At 47.7% G+C, this 27847-nt stretch overlaps 6 protein-coding genes across 6 annotated transcripts; 4 read left to right on the top strand and 2 right to left on the bottom strand.

Annotated features, from left to right (window-relative positions):
* Positions 1-1173: 1173 nt before the first annotated feature.
* On the bottom strand, positions 1174-2401 carry HRR25 (serine/threonine protein kinase; the record flags this gene model as incomplete). Its single annotated transcript, XM_049254465.1, has 3 exons — positions 1174-2201; positions 2253-2325; positions 2390-2401. 3 exons carry the CDS (start codon positions 2399-2401, stop codon positions 1174-1176), a joined length of 1113 nt encoding a protein of 370 aa, XP_049106612.1.
* Positions 2402-8190: 5789 nt separating this feature from the next.
* KEL2 (Negative regulator of mitotic exit) lies at positions 8191-12910 on the top strand (the record flags this gene model as incomplete). Its single annotated transcript, XM_049254466.1, has 4 exons — positions 8191-8469; positions 8565-8961; positions 9022-9304; positions 9355-12910. The coding sequence occupies 4 exons, from the start codon at positions 8191-8193 to the stop codon at positions 12908-12910; spliced, it is 4515 nt and encodes a 1504-aa protein (XP_049106613.1).
* Positions 12911-13901: 991 nt separating this feature from the next.
* On the top strand, positions 13902-18442 carry KOG1 (Target of rapamycin complex 1 subunit kog1; the record flags this gene model as incomplete). The annotated part of the gene is made up of 6 exons (XM_049254467.1): positions 13902-14351; positions 14411-17107; positions 17157-17407; positions 17459-17792; positions 17860-18197; positions 18253-18442. The coding sequence occupies 6 exons, from the start codon at positions 13902-13904 to the stop codon at positions 18440-18442; spliced, it is 4260 nt and encodes a 1419-aa protein (XP_049106614.1).
* Positions 18443-19119: 677 nt separating this feature from the next.
* On the bottom strand, positions 19120-20751 carry LOZ57_005437 (uncharacterized protein; the record flags this gene model as incomplete). The annotated part of the gene is made up of 1 exon (XM_049254468.1): positions 19120-20751. The coding sequence occupies one exon, from the start codon at positions 20749-20751 to the stop codon at positions 19120-19122; it is 1632 nt and encodes a 543-aa protein (XP_049106615.1).
* A 1685-nt stretch (positions 20752-22436) lies between these two features.
* Positions 22437-23697, top strand: LOZ57_005438 (uncharacterized protein; the record flags this gene model as incomplete). Its single annotated transcript, XM_049254469.1, has 3 exons — positions 22437-22551; positions 22610-22756; positions 22805-23697. The coding sequence occupies 3 exons, from the start codon at positions 22437-22439 to the stop codon at positions 23695-23697; spliced, it is 1155 nt and encodes a 384-aa protein (XP_049106616.1).
* A 443-nt stretch (positions 23698-24140) lies between these two features.
* On the top strand, positions 24141-26743 carry LOZ57_005439 (uncharacterized protein; the record flags this gene model as incomplete). The annotated part of the gene is made up of 2 exons (XM_049254470.1): positions 24141-26323; positions 26380-26743. 2 exons carry the CDS (start codon positions 24141-24143, stop codon positions 26741-26743), a joined length of 2547 nt encoding a protein of 848 aa, XP_049106617.1.
* Between the last annotated feature and the right edge of the window lie 1104 nt (positions 26744-27847).

The raw sequence follows: 27847 nt of genomic DNA on the forward strand, positions 1-27847 counted from the left end.
AGGGAATACAATAGACAAAGGAGAAATGCAAGGAAAAGTATTGACCACCCCGGAAGCAACCCTAACAATCCATCACCACTCTCTTCATCCCAGTCGGCCCAGGCCAGAAAAGCAACAGTGTAGAAGGCCTTCATCTGGAAACATAGATAAAAAATGGAGAGATAACCAGTGAAAGACCGGCATACACGCAGCTCGCAGGTCGTTCTGCCCCGAATATCAGTCGTCACACCTCGTCCCCTGGATAAATTTCCTTGCAAAGAAAAAGGATAAACCATAAAACAGAGAGAACATAGGAGACAAATTGAAAAGGAGAGTGGGCAGCAAAAGAATACATAATATGAGGAATAAAGCATAAGGAAATAGTAATGTAGCAGGGGAATTGATGAGGGAGGGTTGGGCCGGATTTACCACGGTCGTTGAAAATTGGTAAAGCCGCCTTGAAAATTACATTTCTTATCCACAATCCATCAACAAATTACCGCTGAAAGGCAGGTCCATGGAGCTGTAGCCCAACAGCTTGCTTCGTAAGTAACCGCCCAAATTAAATAAGAAATACGTGTTCTGAGTCCCCGTGATAAGTATCCCATAAACAGCACTAGAGCACAATTCGAAAATCGGAAATCTGAGGAGTGGGGAATTAAAATGTCGACGCTCCAGTCTGGCTGATAAAGGAGGCAGACTGAGGATCCATCGAAAATAGAATCCGAGATTGAATGGCCGCGAGCACAAGAAAATCGAATGGAGGGCTAAACCATGATGGACGGAGGAGAGATTTCAGAACAGGTTGGCCTTCGGTGTCCAGGTCAAAACAGAACACACTTTGGCAGTGCCGCATTCAATTTGCACACAAGGCTCCTGGGTTTCGATATGAAATGGAGCAGCATCATGAATGAGCAAACAGAAGAAACAATCGGCTCGTAAAACATCGCACCATCGTCATATCGAAATCAGTACCAATTAGCACCAGTACCATCATCCCGCTTCGAGCGATGATAAGGAGCACCATTGTAACCAGGGCTCACATTAGCACCTCTAGAAGCAGAACGAAGCCTAACGCCGAAGACTATGAGATTAGTCAGATTCTTGAATTCAAACCTCCATGGCTAGCGTCATACAAAACACCAAATGCGCAGGAGAAAGAGTTCCTTACTCGGAAACTCAGGTTGCAGATACTCACATCCTATCACTTCCAACGGCGCGGTTAGTGTCGTGGGAATCGCCACCAATACGCTCGACCATCTTACGGCGGGCCGAAGGGATACCAGCAGGCTTAACGCCCGGCATCACACCAGGAGCCCCACCAGCAGGCATGTGCCGACGTGGCTTGTCATCCTCTTCCTGTGCATTACCTGCATTTCCACTTGCCTGGGCAATCGCCTGTGCATTTTTCTGGTACTTATAAACGGTCCAATCGAAGACATAATCATATTGGAAGGACTCCCGAACAAAGAGGTCACGGAAGAGCTTGCGAAGGTATGAGTAGTCAGGCTTATCATCGAAGCGGAGCGAACGTGTGTAGTTGAGGTAGACAGCGAATTCGTTGGGGAAGCCGCGGCAAAGCACTTCAGTTGGGGTGGTCATTTTCTTTTCCATAATACGATCATACTTTTGTTTCTTTGTAGCCGCCTTAAGGCCTTGCCATGGGAGAGAGCCACGGCAGAAATATAGCATGACATAGCCCAGAGATTCCATATCATCACGTCTAGACTGCTCTACACCCAAATGAGTATTGATACTGGCGTAACGGGCAGTGCCAGTCAAATTCTTGTTCTCACGGTATGGGATGTGGAAGTGAGTTTTGGGGTCGCGGTATTTCTTCGCCAGGCCAAAATCAATAACATTGACCTGGTTTCCGCGTTTTCCAATACCCATGAGAAAATTATCGGGTTTGATATCACGGTGGATGAACGATTTGGCGTGAATGTATTCGATACGGGAAATAAGCTGGTCTGCCAGAAGAAGAACCGTCTTGAGAGAGAACTTGCGATTGCAGAAGTTAAATAAGTCCTCCAAGCTGGGTCCAAGAAGATCAATGACCATGGCGTTGTAGTCACACTCTGTACCAAACCAACGGACAAAGGGAATACCGACGCCACCAGCAAGGGATTTGTAAACACGGGCTTCATATTCAAGCTGTGGATGCTTGGCCTTGACGCTCTCAAGCTTAATGGCGATCTCTTCGCCCGAGATAATATTGGTTCCTAGAGACAAGTAAGTCGACTGTCATAGATCTTGTGATGATGCTGACATACCGAGGTAGATGTCACCGAAACTACCGCTCCCAATTTTCCTGCCGATGCGGTATTTATTACCGACACGAAGGTCCTAGCATGCCTGTTAACATCCCTTATCTCTCAACGATAGGCGTAGAAACCTATAGAGAACTGACCATGGTCGTCATTTTGAAGGATTTTTATAGATGCAAATTCGAATCTATAATGACGGGTGGTTGGGTTGATCGTCCACGGAAGATATACAGTGTCGTATCGATGAACGTCGAGAAAGCGTGACAAGGGGGGAAAAATCAACCTACGACCCCGACTAATGGGTTAGTTTATTAGTGATTCAAAAACGAGGCTGTCAAGAAATATGTTCTGAGCCAGAAAGTGTGAAGCCAAGGTGAAAGAGATGACGAGGTCACGGGGGGCAAGGGAGGTGGGAAATAGGGAAGGAAGGTCTTAGTGAAGATCACAAAGAGTAGTAGTAGACATACCTTTTGAGAAATAACAGCAAAGGGCGGTGCAGTGAATAGTGTTAGTGAAGGGCCGGCGAAATTCAGAGCGTCGACCAAGGCCCAAGAGTCATGAAAGAGCAATTGTCTTTCGGCGGCGACAAACAACAAATGCCCATGCAGATAATCAACAAAAGGGCTCACAAAACAAACAGCAGGAAATTCTAAATGGGGGAAGCGCAGGAGGGAGAATGAGTGAGAGGGAGGTTGATGACAACCGGCGGTCAAGGCGAGGTGAGGAAAAGGCGGAAAGGTTGAAGGTGAGCGAGTGAGGGATGAGTGAGTTGGCTGGGTGGGAGGCAGGTGGTCCCGCCAAGAGACTCTCCTTCAGCATTTAGCCAGAGCCTTGCCATTTTAGGCTTAACGCGATTTTGGGCAGTGATGCGAGTCACGTGTAACTAGTATTAATAGTTGCGGCGTTGTGATTGGCTGTATCATTGAGAGAGCTGCCCAATAGAGTGCCGCAAAAACCCGCCGCCACATCGCCTCAGCCAGTCACCGCCGTTTCCCGCATCTTCGAGCTGTGCGTTGATGTCAGAAGCCATCGCCCGCTTCAACCCAGGGCGGCTCTGATTGCGATGTCAACTGGTTGGCGCTATTGTGGCTCCATATCGTGATGCCTGCTTTGTGCAGCAGCCCGGACGCTGGCCTGGCTCTCTGCACCCGAGCAATCCACCATATCAAACAGAAAGGGCGCAATCCTCCGTGTCTTCTCCCGGCTGGCCCCGTGATGGGACCCAATATACACGAACAGTAGAGGCTCTGACTAGCCAAGTATATGCCGCTCAGATTGCGGAGTCCGACTTGTCAGCCCTCAGACTTACGATACTGAGCTAGGGGAGCAGTCTGCGGCTCACCATTCGCCCCGCCAATTTAAATTGTACATACATACGGAGTACATCGTCGCACCCCGATTTCCACTAGAATGGGCATCTGTTAGTGGGCTTCGTATGCAGTGGCGCTTTAAAGTCGTGTCTGCCCCATGTCCCATGCTGATACCCAACTTGTGTCAATGCTCTCCTTCCGTCACCCTTCGCTTGCTGCCCTAAATTGGGCCCAACGTAGCAGACCGGGGCTCGGCGCTAAACCCGACACTCCACCTCTCCATCCTACGATGCGGTCAGGGATCAACAGTCACACGGTACAAGAGGCACACCACAGTTATCCTTTCGGCTCAATTTCGCCTCGTTTGCACGTTTGTCTTTGCTGCCGGTGTTTATTCCGAAATGTTCCGGACTTCCTTCCCGTCGCCGGACCCTCCCTACCCTTCTCCATCCAAAAAGGCTTGTTTTCTCACTGGCAACAAGTGCTACACCCTTCTGACGATAGCTATATACACGGGAACGACATAAAAATGCATATTATTATGAGACGCCCTGGCACTGAAACTGTTGATTATCAACCAACACTGCTCCTTGCCCCCAGCCCCTACCTAGACGCCTTGGTAGACCTTGGTCTCCGGTCCTAAGCGATTTCTAGCAAGACCCAGAAACTCAACTTCAGAGGCTGGAAAGATGGTTCGTACACGTTGTCTGCGGAAGCTTCGAGATATTCGTTTGTGTTATCTCCTATAAAGAGCCTATGATAAATACGCTAAGTGTATCCGACTCCCTCTCCTCTCCGAAGTTGATGTGATCAAACGTGAATTGGAGTATATTCTCTTGTTTACAAATCTATAGTCACCAACAATGAATCTGACTTGCTACTGAAGGTTCTAGCTGACAAAATGGCTTCTCTTAGGACAAAGAGACCCTATTCACTCTTAGCCAAAATACCACGCCAATGCATAGCATAGCAGGAAAGGCTTACCATTAATTCACCTCCCCAAACAGATCCACACTAATATATCCGGTGATATACATTATTCCCTCCAGTTTGAAAAACGCAAACCACGATATTATTCTGGTCATTAAGGCAAGTGTGGTCAGCCGGGTACACGACGTACATAGGGCCATAACACAGGCTTTATCATCGAAAAAGTTACCGTCGGAGCACGGGTTGTTAAAGCATTGTTCCCCAGCAGCCGTATATATAACTGTCGGTAGTGGAGAAGATGGAGACCGTGTGGAACCTCTTTTTTGGGGACGATTGAACTCATTCGGTTTCGAGATTCTGGTTTGGTAAGAGTGATGACCGGTAGATTGAGGAAACCTGTCTACCTCTTTTATTCTGGTCAATCGCTGTCCACACATTTCGAACCGTATCCATTTCCGCTTTCCCGCTCGCGAGGCATCTTGCACGATACCTTTCTCGTTCTGGCTTATAAAGCGTACTTCTCAATGCAAGACCGTCATTTCCTTTTTGCAGTAACATGGGCACCTAAGAAGCAGCGGGTGGCATCGGCATGCTGGTGTGCTACAAAATACCACAGAAAAATGTAAAAATATGGCAAAAATCGCTGACAAGCCTAGAGCTGTACCAAGAAATGCAGTATTTGTCGGTTCTTGTGATCCTTTCTACTCATTTGAATTATTACTGCGGCTGAGCCTCTATAAATAGTGGAGGCTGTAAGTAATCACTGCGAAGGTCAAAAAGATAAGGTTCTTATTCTATTTAGCTGCAATGATGCCTGCTGAATTACCAACACCAATTGCTGCTGCGAATGCCTTGGAACCAGCAGAGTATAAATTGTCCGAACCGTCTTTGGACCTTCGATCAATAATAGCCATATTTCTTCGGATTGAGGCGTCTTCTGGTATTACTGGTTTCCTTTCACTTATGCATGAAGTACAGAGTGATCAATTAGCGGCTAAATCTGCTTGAGATCTCCTCAATGATGTTCTTTCAGCTTTCCTCTCTTTACTTTCCGCAAGATACCCCAGCTACTCCGTACTAGTTACGTGAATCGTTAATTTTAACAAGCTATAGGTCCTGTTATCCTGGTTCTAACCACCGAGTAGGTGATAGATGCACCCTGGTATTATTAATGCCGCCGGAAAGATTTACAGATTAATGTACGGCGAAGTCACTGGCTAGACTATGTGTCACCGGCCTCAAAATCCTTGTATGTCGATACAGACCTTGTTCCATCCATAAAGCATCACCTGAAATTGGTCAATCATGAAACTGCCCTGAGTGATATACACGGCAATTAACTCCGAGAAGGCTGCCATTTGTCGTTCGAATATCGAATAGTCCGTGGAGATTTTGCTATCCATTTCTTTCACCTCTGGCTTCAAGTGCGGGTGTTTATCATGGCAGGGTTTATATAGCTAGTCAATGTGACAATTCATAGTGGCTAGCGGCATTTGCGAGATAGTTCGTACTCGACATCTATTTATAATTCCCCAGCTGTAGGCTGTAGTATGTGCAATTATGTCTTTTCAAGCTTAACTAGTTACTTATGTAGTTAACCAACTATAAAGTTTGGGAAGTGCTAGAATATGAAAATTGACATTTTAGGCACTATTTCCTTAACAATCTCCCATGAATTCACCTACCATCTTAAACTCAATTGGTCTTTAAATTAAATATATATGTATGTCAACTTTCGCCCAAACCAACCTGTGTGCCTAACAACGTATCTCCAGATGGCAACGCTCGTGGCTCCGCGGCCGGCTGCAGTGCTATCACGGCTTCATTCCCGATGCTCAGCGAAATCTTTTACACGTTGTACTCCAGTAGCATTCAGCCCCTCTCCCTTGCCTGCATTCCCGAATACTCGCGCCGCATGCTCTAAGCAGCAATTAAGCTCGGCGACAGAGTCTGCGCTGACTGTGGCGTTTTGGACGTCTCGATACTTGTGGCAACGCGCGGGAATCAACACTTTCCGGTGCTTGATAGGCTGTTCTCTTGGAGACTTCTCTGCGATGTGGTTTCTACAGGCTAACTATCCTGACATGGCAGTCGGGTGGGTGATGGGAATATCAAGTAATACATGCAGACATAACCCTTCCGTGCCTCGGCAGGCCTTCCACCCATGAATGAACTTCAAGTCTAACAACGTGTCTGTTCAGTGCTTTCTGGGCTCAGCTCGTCGATTCTTCTTGAAACGGCGCTTTTGCGAATGGGCCGCGACCAGCTCACCTGGGTAACAGCGGCGAAGATGGCGACGGGAATGAGCATGGTCTCGATGCTTGGGATGGAAGCAGTCCAAAATCTGATTGACTATCATTTGACTGGTGGCTTGGTAGCTCTTGGAGATCCGAAATTCTGGCTAGCCGCCGGAGCTTCAGCTCTTGGAGGTTTCCTCGCCCCACTGCCCTATAATTACTCGCGATTGAAAAAGTATGGGAAGAGCTGCCACTGAGTAGACGAAGCTGGCTGTTTCCAGGTTATTCTCCCCTCTCCCCGAAATGTAGTTATGCCGTCACTTTCGGTGTTCAGGTATACCTACGGCTGCCTTTTCCACTATGCAAATCAAATAAGACTTCTCAACACAGAATATTCTGCATCAGTAACCCGAGCATTTCCACGATCGTCCAATGTGAAATATCCAATCGAGAATGGAGAGCGGTGGCCTAGCCAGGCGCGTATCGACCCATCTGCAGGGTTGCGGTACATAACTACTACTCCATAGTTAGTTCTGAATCCTGGCCTGTCAGATCGAGTGTAGTATTTCGCGCACACACAAAACTGCAGTTGGCGGCTTCTGGTTTGCTCGCCCACGCAGGCCCCTGCCCTGCTCTGATTAAGTACGGAGTACGGAGCAGTTAGTTAACTAACCTGTTAGTAACAATCATTTCATCAGCATGCTGTGTGTAGTGAGTCTAGCCAACGTCTGGCGATGTGAGCCGGTGTGTAGAAGCCATAAGCCCTCCTCGGCGCATGACCAGGGACATGATCGCTCCACGCGGTCGAGGCGACGATCCTGCAGACGAGCGAGCAGCAGCAGCGCGGAGCACGGCCTGACGACGACGGGGTCTGGGGGCGGCGCAGAAGTAATCTGGATGGGGTGAGCCGGCAGGGGGCTTGGCACCAGACCCCTAAAGGCGACCTCAGCGAAAGTTCTCCATCGCTCGCCTCTCTGCTTGCTGCTCTGCCCTGCCCGTCGTGGATTCGGACCTGTGTCTTCCCGGTAGCTCCGTTGCTCTCTTTGCCCAGCTCTACGCCTTGCGTCATGCCAGATGCCCTCATTGTCTCGCATTGACCGTCGAGTCCCGCTGGCCACGCTCTTTCACCTCCTTGCAAGGCTAGCCAGGAACACAGCAAGCCAACCGTGGAACAGGAGTGTTTACTGCAAAAATTACCAGGACCAACGAACCCCGACGAGCAAACTGTTCAGAATTGCCCGGAGGCGCCTTCTCGCTTGCTACCGTCTCGAGACTCGATCGGCGCCGACTCCGTTTCCGCTGCGCTGCTCTCGCGGTTACCGCTGCTTTGAGCAGCCCGCCGACCAACGGTAACTGCCCTTGGATCATCCCGACTGCTCTTTCGCCCCCCTCTGATCCAATCCCTTCGTTTCCGTTGATAGACTCCCCGGTTTTTTCTCGGCACGCGGTGTCGGGGCGAATTGAACAATGGCGTTCCTTTTCAAATCAAAAAAGCACAACAATTCCCAGGGTGGTTCCCAGACGTCAAGAAACCTACAGACAGCCGAGGGCAACTCGACGCCGACGCCGCCTCCTGCGCCCGCTATAAATGGCGTCCCTCGTGATGCGGATGCCAAAGTAGGCCCTGCCCGTCCGCCTGTCGCCGGGCCCAATATTCCCGTCAACTCGACAGGAGGCCCTTCTATGGGCCCTCCAAGCCAGCCACCTTCTCGACAAAGACGAGATAGAGCAGATTCTGAGACCCAGGTCAGTTGGAAGCCAGTTCTTTAAACCGCCCTCTGCCGAGCTGGTAAAGCCCACGCTCCATTACGTGAAGCTGACATATATATTTATCTCCAAAGGGACTAAGACAACCCGCTTTGAACCCTGGAACGCCTCCCCAAGGCCCCAATCCTGCCCTCTTCCCTTGGTCTCAACGTCGCTTAAATTTCCCTACTCCGCAAACGACTCCCTTCCCTCGATATGGTGCTGCGGTCAACTCTGTCGCGTCGGAGGACGGTGATATATACCTAATGGGAGGTCTGGTGGATGGGACTACAGTCAAAGGCGACTTATGGATGATAGAAAGCAGCAGCGGCAATCTTTCATGCTTCCCAATTACACCTGTCACCGAAGGCCCAGGCCCCCGCGTCGGCCATTCTAGTTTACTGGTTGGAAATGCGTTTATTGTGTTCGGAGGGGATACAAAAATAGACGAGAATGATACTCTCGACGATACGCTTTACTTCTTAAATACTTGTGTGTATCCTTCTCATCCTTTTTCTGTCTGTGGACATCAAAGCTAATTATTCACCCTAGCATCCCGCCAATGGTCTCGTGCCGTGCCGCCAGGCCCAAGGCCTGCTGGGAGATACGGGCATACTTTGAACATTCTTGGCTCTAAAATATACATCTTTGGCGGTCAAGTGGAAGGGATTTTTTTTAATGACTTAATATGTTTTGACCTTAATGCTTTGCAAAACCCGGGCAATAAGTGGGAGTTTCTTGTTAGAAACAGCCATGAAGGGGGGCCGCCACCAGGCCAGGTTCCCCCCGCCCGAACTAACCACACTATTGTTTCTTTCAATGACAAGCTTTATCTGTGAGTCCACTGGAAATGATGAAGAGAAGTCGATACTGATGTCAAGATAGGTTTGGTGGTACTAATGGCGTACAGTGGTTTAATGATGTTTGGTGTTATGACCCTATGACAAATGTGTGGTCACAGTTGGACTATGTTGGTTTTATCCCTGCTGCTAGAGAAGGCCATGCCGCTGCGCTTGTTAACGACGTGATGTATGTGTTTGGTGGGCGCACGGACGAGGGCATGGATTTGGGTGACTTGGCAGCATTCCGAATCACGACTAGACGCTGGTATTCTTTCCATAACATGGGACCCGGCCCATCCCCGAGGTCCGGACACACAATGACCGCTTCTGGGAAACAAATTATCGTTCTTGGTGGTGAACCCAGCTCGGAGCCGCGTGATTTCCATGAGCTTGGTTTGGTGTACGTGCTGGACACTGGAAAAATTCGATATCCAAATGAGCAGAGCCCTACTTCCCCTACTGGCGACAAACACCCTCGAAGGGTACCTACCAATGACCGACAACCAGGCGGGCCTTCGGGTCGAAGTTCACGTGAAGGCCAAAATGGAACTCCTGATTTGCAAAAACGAGGCCCACATACTCCCCAGGGTCGAGAAAACGTCGTTAGTCCGGGCGCTGGTGGCCCAGGGCCGCGTTTGCCTCGGACTTCCATTGCTCAAGCGCCTGCGGGGCCTCCTCCAACCGGACAGCCGCCGAATCCTGTAGGTCCACATCCTGGATCTCAGGGCCCTCGCGGAAAGCCGCCTATAAAACAGGATAGAGCTCCCCCAGGCCTGGTGGGGGCGATAAGGGCTTCTGAGAAGGATCGACAGTCTCCCGTAACCCGAGATGGAAGTACGCATAGCAAGGCCGGCCGCGAACAAAGCCCTATGTCTGGCAATGGACGACGAACCCCAACCCAGCCCGTTCGAAATGCTCGAGCTATGGAGGCTGGAGAAGCTGCGCCTTTAGTAAGTACACCGTCTCGACAAAGATCTTTAAGGCAACAAAGACATAGCTCTGTAGACAGTGTGGATGATGCCGTTGTTGCTTCAGAGGCCAGGAGTTATAGGAACTCTCGTAATTTCGGCGATGAACCTCGATCACCCCGTTTGACTCCACACCAAGAAGCTCTCACGAAAGAAATTGAGACAATGAAAAGTCGAAACGCCTGGTATGCGGCGGAGCTGGCGCTGGCGCGAAAAGCGGGCTATTCTCCAACTCCAAACCCTACTATCTTAGATGAAAAAAGCCTGGCTACATTTGCAGAGGGCGATCGCGCTTTCGTCGAAGCCTTCCTTGCGATGAAAGGAGAATTAGCGAAAATGCAAGCAAATGTGGACAAACAAGCAGCAGTCGCATCCAAACGTGTTGCCGAAGTCGAGCATCAAAGGGATGTTGCTATCAACGAAGCAGCATTTGCCAGAGCAAAATTAGCGGCACGAGGGGTAAGCCCTTCGGGGACGCCCCAATTGGACAAAATTGAGCGCGATGGAGCCGATGTTCTCGGGGATAGAACCACTGAAATTAGTCGCCGTCTTGCCTTAGCCCTAGCATCCCAGAGCGAGTTAAAATCAAAAGTGGAATTACTAACTTCGGAGCTTCAAGAGGAAAGAAAAGCAAAAGAAGTGGCAGAGGAGCTCCATGAAACTATGAATCGAAGACTTGGGGAATTGGATACTCAAAACAACAGCCTTGAACTTGAGCAACTACGGGCGGAACTGCATCAACTTCGCTTTTCCCATCAAGAGGAATCTACGCGTCGTTCAGAGGCCGAATCCTTGATTCAACTCTATGAAATTGATAAAACTGAACTCTCACAGAAACTAGAAGAATCGACATCCCGCCTTCAAGGTTACAATTTAAACCTCGGCTCCCTTCGAGAAGCAGTTAACGCTTCAGCTGCTAAAGCATCTTTAATGGAAAAACAGCTAGACTCCGAGAAAGAACATAGAGAGGGGCTCGAAAGAAAGCTGTTAAATCTAAAGTCAGAACATGAAGAGAGAACCACAGAATTGGAGACGGCTGTTCGGCGATTGCGGGAGGCAGAGGAACTGGCAGAAACGAATGCTCGTGAGGCCGAGAGCCATAAAGCGGCTTTCTTGTCTGGTCTGGAACGTGCGTCATCTTATGACTCGGAAAAAAGTAACAGCTCCCTTGTGGATCAACGTGTTTCTGCATTGCAAGTCCAAGTAGATCGCGCGAATGGACTAGTCAAGAGTAGCCAACAGGCTGCTAATAATGCTGCTGATAAACTTCGACGCGCCGAAGAAAGGATTGCTGGCCTAGAGGCATACCAGGAGCAGAGCAGTCGGGAGGGGCTTCAGCTTCGAAGACAGCTGCAGGCTACATTGAAAGAGAACCAAGCCTTGAGTTCAGAAGTCAGAGAAGTCAAGTCGTATCTGGAAAGCCAGCAACGAGATACCAGTGCTCTGGCTATTCAACACGGTGCCTTGAAAGATCTTCTGGGTGAACGTGGCGTCAATATGTCAGATAGCCGACGATCTCCCCTTCTAGATTCTCCTGGATCAAGATTTGGTACGCCGGAGCATGCACGACTAAGGGAATTAGAACAGCAATTGCAAAACAGCTTGAAAGCCCATGAAGAAATGAAAGCGACTTTTGCGTTCAGGGAGCAAGAAGCCGACCGAGCATTCCAAGAGAAGGTGGAACAGCTGGAGAATGACTATCAGTCAGCCGTTCACTATGTGAAAGGAACCGAAAAGATGTTGAAGCGGATGAAAGATGAACTCAGCAAGTACAAGGCACACTCGCTTAAACTTCAGTCTGATTTGGACAATGCTTTGAAAAATCCAGAAAGATCCCCAAAACAAGCCCAAGAAAATTTCTCAGACTGGGAAAAGGAGAAAGCCGGGTTGCAAAAATCGATCTCCGATCTACAGGAAAAGTCGCTTGCATCTATATCCACCTTGGAAAGTCAGCTTGTCAAGGTCAAAAGTGATATGATGTCGGCAAATGCGGAGCGTGATAAGTCACGCTCAGAGTATGAGTCCCTTCGAAAGGAGCTCACAGAGACGATGGATAAGTCAAAAGTGGAGCTAGATCAACTCAAAAAGGAGAACACTCTCCTCGAAAATAGGGCCATCGACGCCGAGAAAAAGGTTACCATGCTTCTTGATCAAGTGGAGTCGTCTGTGGTTAATTATCGCCGGCAGTCGCTTGTCGGCAACTCCAATGGAATCAGCCGCACTACAAGCAACGCTTCTAGCCATGCTGCCCCGACACGAAGGCGCTCGACAGATGGTAGTACTGCTTCTCAAGATGACTCCTTCCCCGACCATCGTGGCTCGCTCGCCCTCGATTCCCTTGCTAGCGAACTCGACGCACTTCGAAGCCATTGGGAAAATACGTCGCGAAATTATCGTCTCAGCAACCAATTTGATTTTGAAAGAACCCCCACCAAAGAGACATATGGAGAAGGATTGAGCGATAGCTTTGCCAGCTGGCGACGACGACTCGATGAGGAAGAGTCCCGTGCTGAAACGCCATTACAAACTCCAACCCTTCCTCCGGCAATTGCATCTGCATCTGCTACCACTCCTGCTGTGAAAAAAGCTTCTTCTGCGGTTACAAGCCCGACGCAACCAAATATGATTTAAAAGCTACCATTTCGATTGATAGGGACTTGGTGTGGTTATGAAATGAAATCGCTTTTCGGCATTGCATCAGGACCCATTTTTAATTCACTAATTATATTTGCCTTTTCATGTGCTTTCATCCCCTTGGATTCAGGCATATATCTGTTTCGCCTACGTATTTTCCATTTTTGTTTGGCACAGGATGGATGTATTCATTTACAGGATGTGGATTGGACATAATTCCATGCGACCTCTTTTTCTCTTTTATGTGCATGCACGCGCCTATGTTTTGTCTTTTTTTCTTTTCCGCTGGTGGCTGACTGCTGGCCTAATTCTTCCGACCCCCCTTTTCTCTTCTGTTTACTATTACTATCCAGATATCCCTGTTTTCAGTTTTGTTTATATTACTTTTTCTTTCTTCCGCGGCTACATACGGATAGTATTCGCCAGGCGACTTGGTATTGATTCTATTCTTGCCAGCTGGTTGGACCTACGAGTGGTCCCGTCTGGTTTTTGTTATTTGTTTTGCCTTGCTTCTTTGTTCCAACTGTATATGATAGCTACGCCATAAGCAGCCAATGATCTGTTTCTAACCTAACGGCTTCCAATAGACGTAGAATTCAATGACGCATAATACATACATCCGGTCGGATTGGGGCCGGATGTGTCGGCCTTACTGTTTATCCGGCGGCTCTAACTTGGCTAGCGCAGAATTAAACTCCAGCTCAACGATGTCACCTTATAAAGCTCGCGGCGGTCAATTAGCGGTCGATAACGCTCCCAGCTGGAGCAACTTACATCGAGAACTTTTACGTCCCTATTTTTATATAAACTATTTTAAAATATTAGCAACTAACGCCATACTATTGGGGGCGCTCAAGTAAGGGTTGCCTTAACTATTTGCCCTTCCGCGTTCTTAGGCTAATTACGCTCTTGTAGTGGTAGACCTCTTCGACTTCCCTCTAGCTCCCCCTCCTATGCCCTAGGGTGCATGATGGTTTGATTGAACATGATGAGGGACCCCAAGCTGGATATGTATATCAATGCGAGGACTCGACCGCAGACTGTTGAACAAATGGGGCGGAACATCCAAGCCAAGTCCGCCCGCGTCAGTTTCGAGCCTCAGGTCGAGGTGTATGACGCTGCACCGACAGATTCTCGCGCCCCATCGATGAACCATCACAGCAGATCTCAGACTGTAACCTTCCAAGGAAATGGACATATCGATGTTTCGAATACTCCGGTGTCTGGCGCGACAACTCCGGCGGAACCAGCTCGGCCCGGGCACTTGCCGTTGAGAAGTGCGCGACCGACTCCAACTCTCGTTCGAGCGAAAAGTGAACACTGGATCCAAATTGGCCAGGAAAATGGCGCAGGAGAGGACGATGGGGAAGATTTTGAGCTGAGACATGGCTGGCAAGAGGAATATACCTCGAGCGAGTATCTGAAGCTTTTGAACTCTGTGAGTCGTGTTGCTACAGTCTTTTAGAGATATTGCCTAGTGGAAACTTATTCTTTCAGAATTTTTATATGTATTTCAATGAAAAACGCCATGATACTGGAGGATTCCCAAAGGAACAAACAGGTCTTTGGTTAAATCAGGATTGGCGCATGAGAGATCGCCTCAAGACAGTGTCTGCTGCTCTTGCTATCTGCCTTAATATTGGAGTTGATCCCCCCGACGTTGTAAAGACGAATCCGAGTGCGAAGCTGGAGTGCTGGGTTGACCCGACTTCATCTAGTGGTGCCCAGAACAAAGTGATGGAACAAATTGGTAAGAAGCTGCAGGAGCAATATGAGACCTTAAGCTTGCGTACTCGGTATAAGCAATATCTGGACCCTTCTGTCGAAGAAACGAAAAAATTCTGTATTTCACTACGCAGAAACGCCAAGGATGAGAGGGTTCTTTTTCACTACAATGGTCACGGAGTTCCTCTTCCAACCCCATCCGGAGAAATATGGGTGTTTAACAAAACTTACACCCAATATATTCCTGTTTCCTTGTATGACCTGCAATCTTGGCTTGCAGGGCCAAGCTTGTTTGTTTTCGATGTCTCCCACGCTGGCCACATTGTCACGAATTTCCATAAATTTGTGGAGAAGCATGAAAAGGAGAATGCTGAAGTGCGCAGAAAAGATTCCAATGCAGCAATTCAAAATTATGGAGACTGCATTATTCTTGCTGCTTGTGACAAGACTGAGTCTCTGCCAACAAACCCCGATCTCCCCGCTGACCTATTTACCTGTTGCTTAACCACCCCCATACAAATCGCCCTAAGATATTTTATGCTCCAAAATCCACTGCAGTGTGGAGCACCTCCAGATGAAATAAAGGTGCCCGGGCGACTTCAAGACCGTCGAAGCCCTCTTGGCGAGCTCAATTGGATTTTCACCGCAATTACGGACACCATCGCTTGGAACACTTTACCACGTTCGCTCTTCAAAAAACTTTTTCGTCAAGATCTCATGGTGGCAGCGTTATTTAGGAATTTTCTCCTAAGCGAAAGGATTATGAGAACCCATGACTGCTGTCCGATTTCTTCTCCCGAACTTCCAGAAACACATACCCATCCACTATGGCAAAGCTGGGATTTGGCTATTGAGATGGTCCTTTCTCAGCTTCCGGCGTTACTTGAACACGAAGAAGGGAAGAAACTTTACGAATATCAGCATTCCAGCTTTTTTTCCGAACAGCTTACTGCCTTCGAGGTATATTTGTCTGCAGGGCCTACCGAGAGTAATCCTCCAGACCAGCTGCCAATCGTGTTGCAGGTACTCTTGAGCCAAGCGCATCGTCTGCGAGCTTTAATTCTCTTGAGTAAGTTCCTTGATCTTGGCCCCTGGGCTGTTCACCTGGCCTTGAGTATTGGTATATTTCCCTATGTCGTGAAACTGTTACAAAGCGCTGCTCAGGAGCTTAAACCTGTAATGGTTTTCATATGGGCAAGGATCATGGCAGTTGACCATACGGTTCAGAGCGATTTGCTCAAGGATAATGGTATCCATTATTTCATTAACATTCTGAATCCTGGCACTCCGATCCCTGTGGGAAATGTCAGTGAACATCGTGCTATGTGCGCGTTCATCGTTGCCGTTTTCTGCAAAGAATATCCCCAGGGACAAAATGTGTGCCTTTCTCCAGAACTCATAGAGTTTTGCCTTCACCACCTAACTGATACCGAGAATCCGCTTCTGAGACAATGGTGTTGCCTTTGTTTAAGTATGTTGTGGTTGAGTTTCCCGGAAGCAAAATGGATGGGAATTAGATCTTCGGCCCCATCAAAGCTATGTAAGCTTGTTTTGGACCCTGTACCCGAAGTACGGGCGGCAATGCTTCACGCGTTGACAAGCTTCATCGGAATACCTGACCTAACAGACCAAATTGCCCAAACTGAGGAGTATCTTGCGACCACCATTGTTCCGATGGGAAATGATGGAAGTGTTCTTGTACGAAAAGAGCTGTTAGTCTTTTTATCAACCTTTGCTAAGCGATATCAAAACAAATTTTTGGTTGCAGCTTATGAACAGCTTTTGGAGGAAAAGCACCTTCTTAAACATATTGTGTCAGGCTCTAAAGATACCCAGCCACCACCTCTTCCTGACCGCGGTGTGTCTCACAATACGATTCACGGCTCTCTCTGGAGATTATTACTTATAACCTCTGTTGACCCGCAAGAAGAAGTGGCCCAGGAGGCCGCCACCATTGTCGATTATGTATACAAGACGCTTTTGGATTCCCCAATGGGCACACTGGCTCAGACTCTTCGCGATGAAATTCTTGAACTACATAGACGTTCCAAATCCAAGAGACCCCAATTTCTCGAGCCTGTCGAATCGAAAGCAAGCAGACCCGATACGCCTTCCCAGGCTACAGGGAAGCCAGAAGGATATTTTTCATTAAGTCTACGAAGAACAGCAAGCGTGGCTGCATCATTGAAGAATCTTGCTTTTGGAGTCGCTCCTGCGGGGGACCAGCGTCCTTCTTCGCCACTGAACCCTCCTGGTAAGGCAATGATGCCTAAAGGCCGTATGACAATTACCCCTCGCGGCCGTGCACCACCTGAATGGACTCGACCTCCTGAAGTCAACGACCAACCAGTCTCTGCTGGGCAGTATGGCCAAGCACCCGCGCCGCCTTCTAGGAACTTCAAGACTAGAGACTTATCGCAAGAGCTATCGATTCCGTTAAAAAGTAAATTTCTCGATTGGTCTACAGAAGTAAGTTGAATCTACCATACCCAAAAGATTGTTTTAACAAGTGTTGTAGTACTTTCGCGAACCTCAAATGAAGCCCAGCGAGCCAGATGAGCCAGGAAGTGCCGATTACAACCAACGTTTATGGAGACGGGCTAGGAACGAGAGGATAATTTTTGAAACCCAACAGATGAAAGATAGAGGCGGAAACGGTCGGTGGGATATCACATCGGCTCTAATGGCCAATCCTAGTCAGCCTGCAAAAATGTGTTTTCACCAGTTTGAAGACCATTTAGCTGTTGCCGATGATCGAGACACTATTTGGTACTTATCAATCCTTAACTCACATGTTTAATCGTTCTAACTTGCTTCTAGCATATGGGACTGGCAAAGAAATAGTCGACTTAACCGATTTTCCAATGGCAACCCGCTCGGCTCTAGGATCAATGAAGTCCGATTTATTAACGAGGATGATCAAGCTCTATTGATGACTGGCTCCTCTGATGGAGTTTTGAAGATATTCCGCAATTATGAATCTGACCGGAGAGTCGAACTTATTACGGCTTTCCGAGCGCTACCTGAGTTGATTCCAAGTAATAAAAACGCTGGCCTTGTTCTGGATTGGCAGCAGGGACAAGGCAAGGCACTAGTTGCTGGGGACGTGAAAGTCATTCGAGTTTGGAATGCAGCAACGGAAGTGTGCACAACAGTAAGTGCCTTTTTCTTCAATTTTATGGCTATTTACGATTGGTTTCGCGCTAACATTCTGCCTATAGGATATTTCTGCTCGATCAGGCTCTTGTATTACATCTCTAACTTCGGACCAAGTTGCGGGCAATATTTTCATTGCCGGATTTGGTGATGGTGCCGTTCGTGTGTTTGATCAGCGCCTGAAAACTACCAATGCTATGGTAAAAGTTTGGCGGGAGCACAAACAATGGATTACAAACGTACACATGCAACGGGGCGGGGTGAGAGAACTCATATCCGGGAGCCGTAACGGCGAAGTTAAACTCTGGGACTTGAGAATGGACAGCCCACTTGATAACATTCAATCTACCAAGGACACATTAAGAACCCTAAGTGTGCATGAGCATGCTCCAGTATTCACTGTGTAAGCACATGCTGTCTTTACTCGTTCCTTGTAGCTTACTGACGTGTTTATCTAGTGGCACCAACCGACATGAAGTCAAAACTTTTAACGTTGACGGGACGTATCTTTCTTCCTTCGAACCACACGGCAGCTTCTTACATCATAGCCGTACCTCACCAGTCGTCGGCACAGCGTTCCATCCACATAGAATGGTCCTAGCTTGTTCTACCCTTTACGATAATTACGTCAATCTCGTCACTTGCTAAGAGGTTGCTGAGTCTTCCTTTCCATATAATTCTTCGTACATATTCAAGAGCGTAAAATTTTCTATCGCCTTTTATTGTTCTCTTTTTTAAACCTCTGGTTGCTTGTATGCCCCTTCAACTAGACTTTCTGGCCCTGGGAGTTCTGAAATTATCGCCACTGATAAATTATTCCCCTTCAGTATTCCGCAAAGCTGTTGTGTTTTACATATAGGTGGCTTATTCTTGGTGCAAGGAGTATAGTTAACTTTTAATAATGAATCCACGGCCTCGTTAACATTCTGCCATGCTCATTCAAATTAGTTGAACAAACTTATCCTTTTTAGCTGACTTACTTACTACTTGACTAATCACTAACTAACTAACTATAGTTTTTTAGCTAGCTAGTTGATTGGTTAGTTACATGTTCTGCACAAGTAATTATGGAAAAGAAGTAATTACAGAGTATTGAGTAGTTGCGAGCTAAATCTCCGCCACAGGAACATACAACTTGAGTAACTGTGAAAAATGAAAGCAAGCAAAATACCAGAAGCTTCATGAACTGTTTGCAGCATTGCAGATGACAAATGGAACAGCCATCCATCCACGTGAGGGTGGACTGCACGAACTTTAAAATACACACGTCAACTCTCGACTCACAACTATTGCCCACATTGAGGAAAGTATCAGCTGGCTGTTGTTCACTTCTCCATATCATCCTGGATATTCTCTGCATCCTTTGAAGGTGGAGATCCAATATTGCCAAAATAGGAGGAAGTCCACCCTTTGTTGGTTTCTATGGCTTGTTGCGGCACTGGTCCCCAGTTCGCGAAGTTTCTGGCCTGCTCGGTCCTGTTACCGACAAGGTATGATTGAAGGTTGACGGCAAGGTGTCCAAGGAGGTAGTTGCTTGCCTCGGCTCGGATGTTAGTGACTGGCGGTAGTCCACGCTCGGCCAATTCTCTATTACGCCGCTCACGATCCTCGTTGGCAATTCTGTCGACTTGATGACGGTGATGCTCTTCGCCACGGTTATCTGTATGAAACCAAGCAAGGGTTGAGGCCACTCTGTGACTATTGTCAGGCCTAGGAATGCCTGCAAGAAGTTCTGAGTTAAGGATGCCAGGGACGGGTTGTGGTATCATTCGTTCTGGATGGGCGACTCTTCGATTTGGGGCTCCTTGGGTTGCGAGATTAATAGGTCCGCCTGGTGCAGCCGACCACGGTGTGAAGCTTTCAGGAGGATTATATTGGCCGCTCTCTCCCTGCGCCTGGGGAATTTGAGTCGTGTTAAATCCAACGGGGTTCATCAAGCTTACCGGCATCGGCGCTCGCGCCATCCCAGGCTGCTGATGTGTCCTTGGCTCATTGGGAACGATCCCTTCGCTATGCTGGAAAGAATTCCCCTGATGTGGATTCGCCATATATTCAATGGGGTTGTGCCTGGGTACCTCACACAGGGTCATTGCCTGTCTAGGTTGCTCTTGAGGTTCACAAGCGTGAGGATTAGGGTGGGTAACAAATGGATCTTGAAGAGAGCCCAAAGATGACTTTATGTGCAATGTAGACTTTACTGTGGGTTCTGTTGTGAGGCGCCTAGCAGGATTGGGGGAATTTCCGGCCTTGTTGCTCTGGACCAACTTATTTTCCGATGTCGCGGCTTTTGCCCGCCGACGAGCTGAGCCTGATGCTTTGCGTTTTGAAGGTGTTAATGGGGAACCCTCCTGGGAATATCGGCGAGTATTTTCCTCCTGAAGCGGTGTATGTGCATGCGGACTTGCCAGAGATTGGTCGTTATAGTGAGGAACGAAATACTGACCCGTCGGATACATAGTGCTGTATACGCCTCCAAAATGTGAAGGGTGAACATGACCAGAGCCATAGTGGGTGAAACCAAAATTCGCCGTATGCCTAGGGTAGTCTGGATTCAGAGGGCTAATTGGAAAAAGGGGAATATTGAGAGCAGCCTCAATATTGCATTGCCTTTCACGGTACATAAGCTTTTCCTCTTGTTTAGCAGGGCTGATGTCCTCCGGCCCCATAACGCGTGGAATGCTCTGACTCGGTTGCATATTCAGATGAGGCACCACGGGGACTACCGCCATCTGTGGATGGTGCAATATTGGTGCGACTGGAATACCTGGGTAATGGGCAGTGGGATATTGCCAATACACTTGGGGATACTGTTGTGGCCCATAATAGCCGCTCATCTCATTCCCCGCATTGATTGTTGTGACATTGCGTAACGGATGAGCCCTTGGAGGAGTGTGCGTATTCGCCACCATGCGAGAAGTAGATCGAGGAAGACGATGATTTGGGTTGCGGTGCTCCATGTCTCTGATTATGCTACGGCGCAATGTTTTGATCTGTTGTTCCTAGTGTAAGAACTGCTGATTTATTTCCGAATATTCCCAGCGAGATAACCCCAGAACAGAAAGTTTGAAATTGCTGGCATCTTATTAGCCCTGGGTATATTTCTAGAGCTTTGCAATTCGCTAAATGGCTCTAAAACATACCTGAAGTCAAGATATGAAGCCAAAGCCGACTTCCGAACGATAGTGAAATTCTCCTCCTTGCCTATTTCGTTGACGCGACTTGCGGATCTACACAGAGAGAAACAAGAGTATATGTCCCATAAACATCAGGCGTTGAACTAAGCAGGAATGACTTGAAATGGCTACCTCGAGTTCTCATCCTTATGAAGGGCTGAAAGTGTTGTATGAAAAGAAAACTTGATAAAGATCGTGTGTCTTTTTTGGGCATGCTAGAAGATTCACCACAGGAGTCTCGGCGATCTAGCTCCTATCTTCATGCACTTGTTTATTTTGATGTGCTTCTGCACTGGATCTTGAAGGTCCTTTGTATATTCTTTCCCGCAGTATTCTCTGTTTATCTCGTTTAATATTCACTCTCAGCTGAACAATGCTAACTTCATGAGAATGGAAATGCAGAGTATGATAGAATTATCTTTTGCGCGCGAGTGATAATAACAATTCTACGACACAGCACGAATCATGATTACAATATCACATTTCACCTCCCTATCCAATGAATCTGATATTGCTTATTTATGTTGTCTAGAAAAAGGTGGGGATGTATGTTGCTAGATGAAAAAGATACCGAAGCTGCTTGGAGTAAGAATGCATGACTAGCATTGACACCAACTATATAACATGTATGATATATATGTCCATCCGATATGGTATATATCCTCCGATCTTTTGTTAAGTTCTGAGTCTGAATTCTTCGAGATTGGGGGGGTTTTTAGAGAAAAGGTGAGCAAACCTTATCATGGAATTTGTAGCATGAAGGGCCTATGGAGGGCAAAAGAATACCCCGAAATTTGTTATTCTTGGAAGACAGAGGCCACGAGACATTGGTGATAGAGAGCTGTCTTGACATTATGTGGAAATTGTATCATTTGTTTTAGCCCTATGGTCAGTAGAGAAACTGGTTAAATAGGTCTAGTCTTCAAGTTTCTGCATAACGTGCTGCACATCTGTTGGAATCGATGGATATAACCACTAGAAATGTAATAAGCGCTGTTCATTGCATAAAAGCTCTTCGTTTTGTATTTTATCTAGGTTAAAAGTGCCGGTTGTTGTACTACATTACAAAAGCGGTACAAAAGCCAATTAAACTATTTCTCCTTGTCTCTTTTGATACATTATTAATTCTGCAAAAAAGCAAGAACATATATTACCCTTATGAATAATGATCTTTTCTGAAAAAGGGTTTCATTTCACCTATCCAATTTCCAACGCTCAACAAAAGTGAAGCCTTAGAAGTTTGGTTACAGGCAACTCGACAGCTGCAAGGGTGTATACACTCAAAAGAATTTAACATGGATGGTCTCCAACAACCCTGGGCTCACGTATTCTTCGGAATGAGGAAATGGGAATGGGTGATTTTGATTTTCAAAGCCTTTGGGAAGACTCTTTTTCTGGCTTCTGTGTCATGCCTGAGGACAGAATATAGAGGGGGAGCGATAGCAATCAAACGGCCAATCCCATTGTTAATGGGTTGTGCTTTTGGTATGCTGGGCTTGAAATATGTCTTCAATTACCTTGCAGCTAGTGTTTGGCCCCATGTCAGAGATGGAGAAGAGAATACTGGTACTATTGGAAACATATGTGAGTGGATATTCGCGTAGCTGCAAGGGAAATTGAATTCACTAATTCTGGTGGCTAGTGCATGAAATAAGGGATCAGAAACTGGCACTGATATATTGTGGTTCTTGCACAGAAACAGCTGATATTGATGGAGAACAGTCTAGTCTGCTAGACTGTGAAATAGATATTCAGCAGAGCAGGCAATTATTCACGGAAGACCGATCAAGTAAGTGTATAATCCTGTGAATGTCAATATGTTTCACTAACATTGTAGCGCAAACATTGATAAAAACTGAGCTGGCGTTCATGAATTCTTTTTCAGCAAGGAAGGCTGAGTATAATAGCAGCGACTCTGACAAGGAGAGCTCTTTTATATTTTCTGTGACATCGTCACCTTTCATAGAACACATTTCTGAGATATCGGAGCCCAGGATAGAGCAAATGGAAGCTTCTTCAGCTAAAGGTAAGGATATTTCATGTCGAAATATTCATTTCCCTAGAAAGTCTTTGGAAGAGGAGAGCTGTAACGCTAAAATGAGTGCGGATAATCGATGGATTGAAAGTCAATCTGGAGTTATTTCACCGGAGCCTGTCACACCACCGGATCAGATTCTTGCTTGGGGCGAGATGCCTTATTCCAGAGAGAGAAAGCGCCGGGCTGCTCAAAGAGCGCAGAGGGAAGCAAATCAACGCATGTCTGAAATGCAGAATGCGAAATTTCCAGCACACCATCAGTCGAGCAGCACCTTGACAGACTCTGATGAACCTGGAAACCTAGATAGCCCGGAGGTTGAATATCAATATACACCGCAATCAGACAGGCACGAAAATTACGCGCCGTATGTTAACCCGGTCGATGGCATTATTTATTACTTCCGATTCTCCCCGGTACCCTTTAAGGGATTCGGGAACAGTACGTTAGGTCCTTCGCGAAGCCCCAGTCCCCAAAGTGAGGCCGACGATGAGGATTTCATGGATGAAGTTGCCCTTAGCCCAACCCCCTTGATTGATGGGAGCGGTAGGAGGGTTATAGTCGACACGGTTGGCTGGCGGCAGTGGAATTTCGAGACCGAATGTAAAATAAACGAGAGTGTCTGCCGGCTCTCGGGCGACGTGAGAGGAAGGAAAGATGCAGAAGAAGGCGGTGATCAATACATGTCTGTATGATTTTTGGCTTCTCGGCCGCGATAAACACAGCGAGTTTTCTAAGAGCATTATATAAGCATTCTGGCCCGCTATCCTGCCCATTCACGTGATGCCACCGTGACGTCAGCCGCCCAGCCCGTTTTGGAGCTAGCGTGGCTGAGTCATCCTGTCCAAACACACGCGGTGCCAAACTGAATCCGGCGACCATCATCGCCCGCTGCCCCTGGGATGTCAGTTTCTGCAGCTCTCGTCCGGTATAAAGAGGAATGCCCTGCAGTCACGGCGTCTATTCTCTTCCTGCACTTCAGGTTTGTCTTAGGAGAGCGCCGTTTTGCTTAGTCCATCAATTCCCTTGGCGAGCCTATCGCAACACGCTCAATGGTCGCCCGTTTCACCCGGCAGCATCGGGCACTCATTGACTTCGCCATATCCCGCCATTAATACCTACATAAATTATCATCGTGATGCGGCCGCCACGGCTGCTTCTGTTTCTCGGTTGCCTTATCTTTCTTCCCATCCTACTCACCACTCTTTCACTTCTCTCCGCGCATCCTAAACGCGATACTACAGCTGCCTCGTCGGATATCCAGCGAACTAGCCGTCTACGAGCGTTGTTTTCCTTCCATGCGCCATCTGCCCTTTTCCCTCCGTCTGCGATAATCAGCTTAACGGAAGATAATTCAACTTTCTTTCTAGCACGGCCTGCTGCGTTTGGGCCCATTTTGCCATCGAAGGGCTTAAGCGGTGCCCTATGGATTGGAAGTGGATTTGGCGACGATAATTTGCGGAGCGGCGGTGTAGGAGTGGCTGCTGAAGGCGAACTGGGATGCTCTGATGTACCTGGGTGGGAAAGCGGCAGTCAGACTACACGCCCTGGGGCCGGCCCCCAGTCTCAAAATCAGAAGGCCAATCGAGGCAGCGAAAAGTCTGAAGCACACCTCAACCTCAACAATCGACAAAAACGAGGCAGTGATGACAAAAGTAGAGCTCCAGCAGCAAATGGTCCTAGTGAGGATGACGGAACAGATGATCACCTGCATCACCCGCTGCACCAGTCGCAGAACCCGAATTCAGACCGAGTGCACAATTTGAATGATAAACATAGAGGTTCTACCCATGCTGATATACAATCGTTACAAGAAGGGGCGGAAATATCTGGAAAAGTTGTTCTGCTAAGCAGAGGTGGCTGTGGATTTTTGGAAAAGGTGAAGTGGGTACAGCGGAGAGGTGGCCTTGCCTTAGTCGTCGGTGATGATACCCGAGGAGGCGGGCTTGTTACGATGTATGCGCGTGGTGATACATCTAATGTGTCCATTCCAGCTGTCTTTACTTCCTACACAACGGCCCACCTTCTTTCCTCACTGGTCCCGTCGCACAGGAGACTGGATGTCTCAAAGGCTACTTTAGATGGGAGGCGTAAAAATCGCCCGGGCTCAAAGAATGGAAAGCCTGCAACAAAGACCACATCAAAGCCAATCATTACACTTCCGGCAAAGTCCAACGTCGACTCTTCCCAAGCTCTTCACAGAGGGTATTTCAAGTCCCTTACGTCCTTTTTACGACCCTCTCTGCATGATGCCCATCATTCAAATATTCATGAGGATAGCCGCCGGCCACCAAGTAGCGGAAACCTTGACTTCAAGTCCGAACATCGAATGTCACCCAGTAAGCCAGTGGATGTTAACGTACCACCTCGCGCCGGGAGCCCTTCAGATAGCTCAGCAATTACCAGTGCCGGCGAGTTTGTCATTGGTGTTCAAGATTGGCGTGATCCTGACCTCGTTCCTGTTCGACCCAGTACAAGCGCTTCGTCGACTACCTCCCCGACACCAAGCCCTAATAAACCATCTTTCAAAAACCAGGGCAAGGATTGGAGTAGCCTTGGAGGCGAAAGTATTACCCCAGCAAGTGGGGAGTATAAGGTTATTAGAAATGACGATGGTGTAATTAGTTCTGGAAGAGATGAAACAAGTCAGGGCAGACACTGGTGGAATGGCTTAGGAAAGTCAGTACATGACGATAAGCGATCAATTTTGGAATCCGATCGACGCCTGTCCGAAACCAGACGTTCTCATGGAGCCTTCAACATACCTCGAGCCGCCCTGGCTGGGTTTGGAGAGGGAACTGAACATGAGGGTCTGTGGGTAACATTGTCTCCGACGACCATGTCAACAAGCCCGTTTTTCGACACGTTACTGGTATTAGTGGTCAGCCCACTAATTACCTTGACTGTTGTATATGCGCTTCTATTGCTTCGGTCCCGAATTAGACGCCGTCGGTGGCGTGCCCCGAAAGCTATCGTCGATCGTCTTCCCGTGAGAACCTACCATTCCATCCCGACGATTAGCACGCCTAATACACCAACGACTCGTCCTCCATCACCATCGTCCCCCTTGCTCTCGAACTCCCGGTCACATTCGCCACGCCCACGACCGCGCTCTCAAACATGTGTCCCTATTTCCGCTTCGTCCAACTCGTTAGGCGCTGGACATGAAAGGGCTGAAAAGTCCCAATCAGGATCCACTTTATGGCGCCGTAAATATACTGGACGGCAAGTTGAGTGCGTTGTATGCTTGGAAGAGTATATCGATGGCCAAAGTAGAGTCATGAGCTTGCCATGTGGCCACGAATTCCATGCTGAATGCATGTAAGTTTTACACCTGCAATAAAAATAAAATATACAGCTGTACTGACATCTCTCAGCACTCCCTGGCTTACTACACGCCGGCGCACTTGTCCCATTTGCAAAGGGGATGTTGTACGCTCCCTGGGAGCTGCTGCATCTGGCGCACGGATTGAGGACACTGAACCCACATCCACGAACGGTCAGGCCCAGATTGCGGAGATGCGAAACGACTCTCCAACATCGACAATTCCCATTCCTGACGATGATCCGGACTCTGACCTGGAGCGTGGAGCTAGCCCGTCAACTTCGTTGCTCGGGAATTCTGACGCGTCGACAGTACAGCCGAGCTGGCGAAATCTTGCAAATCTAAGCCTATCCGCGTTAAGTGGTGATTCGATGTGGCATCAGCCTAGGCACGCCCATCCCCATAGGAATCGTTGATCGATGATCCGCCTTCAATCTGCTTTTTCTTGCACACTTCCAAAAATTATGGCCCCTTTGTTAATCACTTGCCTCTCATTTTCTTTTTCTCCTTTGTTGCATTTCTTCTTGCATAGCTGCTATAGTGCAGTAAGACATAAGCGGTGTTTGGGTGTTGTTCGGCCGACCTTGAAATGATAAATTCGTGGAATACGGAGCTTCAATTTGGAGTAATAGGTGATGGCTGGCCTCGTCTTGGGTTAAAATGTTCAATCTTACTATGGCTTTCCAAAATAATCCCAGAGAGCGATTGTAACTAATTCAATGAATTTTCGCTATTACGGTATCTTCTAAGTGATCTCTGCCTTCATACAATTCAAAATTCCTCCGGGGCGTAGCGGATGAAATTTAACAAGTGATGACAGGATTCTTCCAATGCTTTACTAAAGGCTTGGCAAAGTCACGGGAAGCTAGTAGTTAGTTGGGTATTCACTTGCTCTCCTCTCTGTACCTAGTTAGTCCACCGAACAGTGGTGGGTAGCTGTCTGAATGTCTTTGGATCAATCAAGACACTTGCTCGCGATCTTTATTTATTATACAGGTGAAACAATGATTCCGGATAAGTAGTATGCACATTCAAATACCTTGCCCACGTATGTTATGGTTTTCACCTCCTGCCTGCCCCTGTGGTAACTAACTGGTGTCTAGTCAATCTATCCCCTGCTAAACAGAAAATCGGTGTTTTTATCTAATGTGGCTTTGCTGTGGATACAAATTGGGTTGTTGATGCTGCTCATGAGACTCAGGGCAAGCTCTGGGTTGGTAAAGTCAACGAAACCCATAGAGCTGGTCACCCCTTCCATGGGTGTCAACATTCCAAATAACCTTCCTTGTCAACTTGTCGATACTTTTCATCATGGCTCTTAAAATGCTGGTGTCAAAGTGGTTTTCAGTCATAGCACAGCATGGATGGTTCGGAAGGTTTGTGACTCATATTCAGATGAGAAAGTTGCTATGGAAGTTGCTACTCTAAATCTTATTTATGATAAAACCACTAGTTATCCCTGTTCCAAAAGTAAAGCTACCTGATAGAGTTAGGTAACCAACTAACTAGTTAACTATATT

Source organism: Ophidiomyces ophidiicola (assembly GCF_022830035.1).
Source record: "Ophidiomyces ophidiicola strain CBS 122913 chromosome Unknown scaffold_27, whole genome shotgun sequence".
Taxonomy (NCBI): Eukaryota; Fungi; Ascomycota; class Eurotiomycetes; order Onygenales; family Onygenaceae; genus Ophidiomyces; species Ophidiomyces ophidiicola.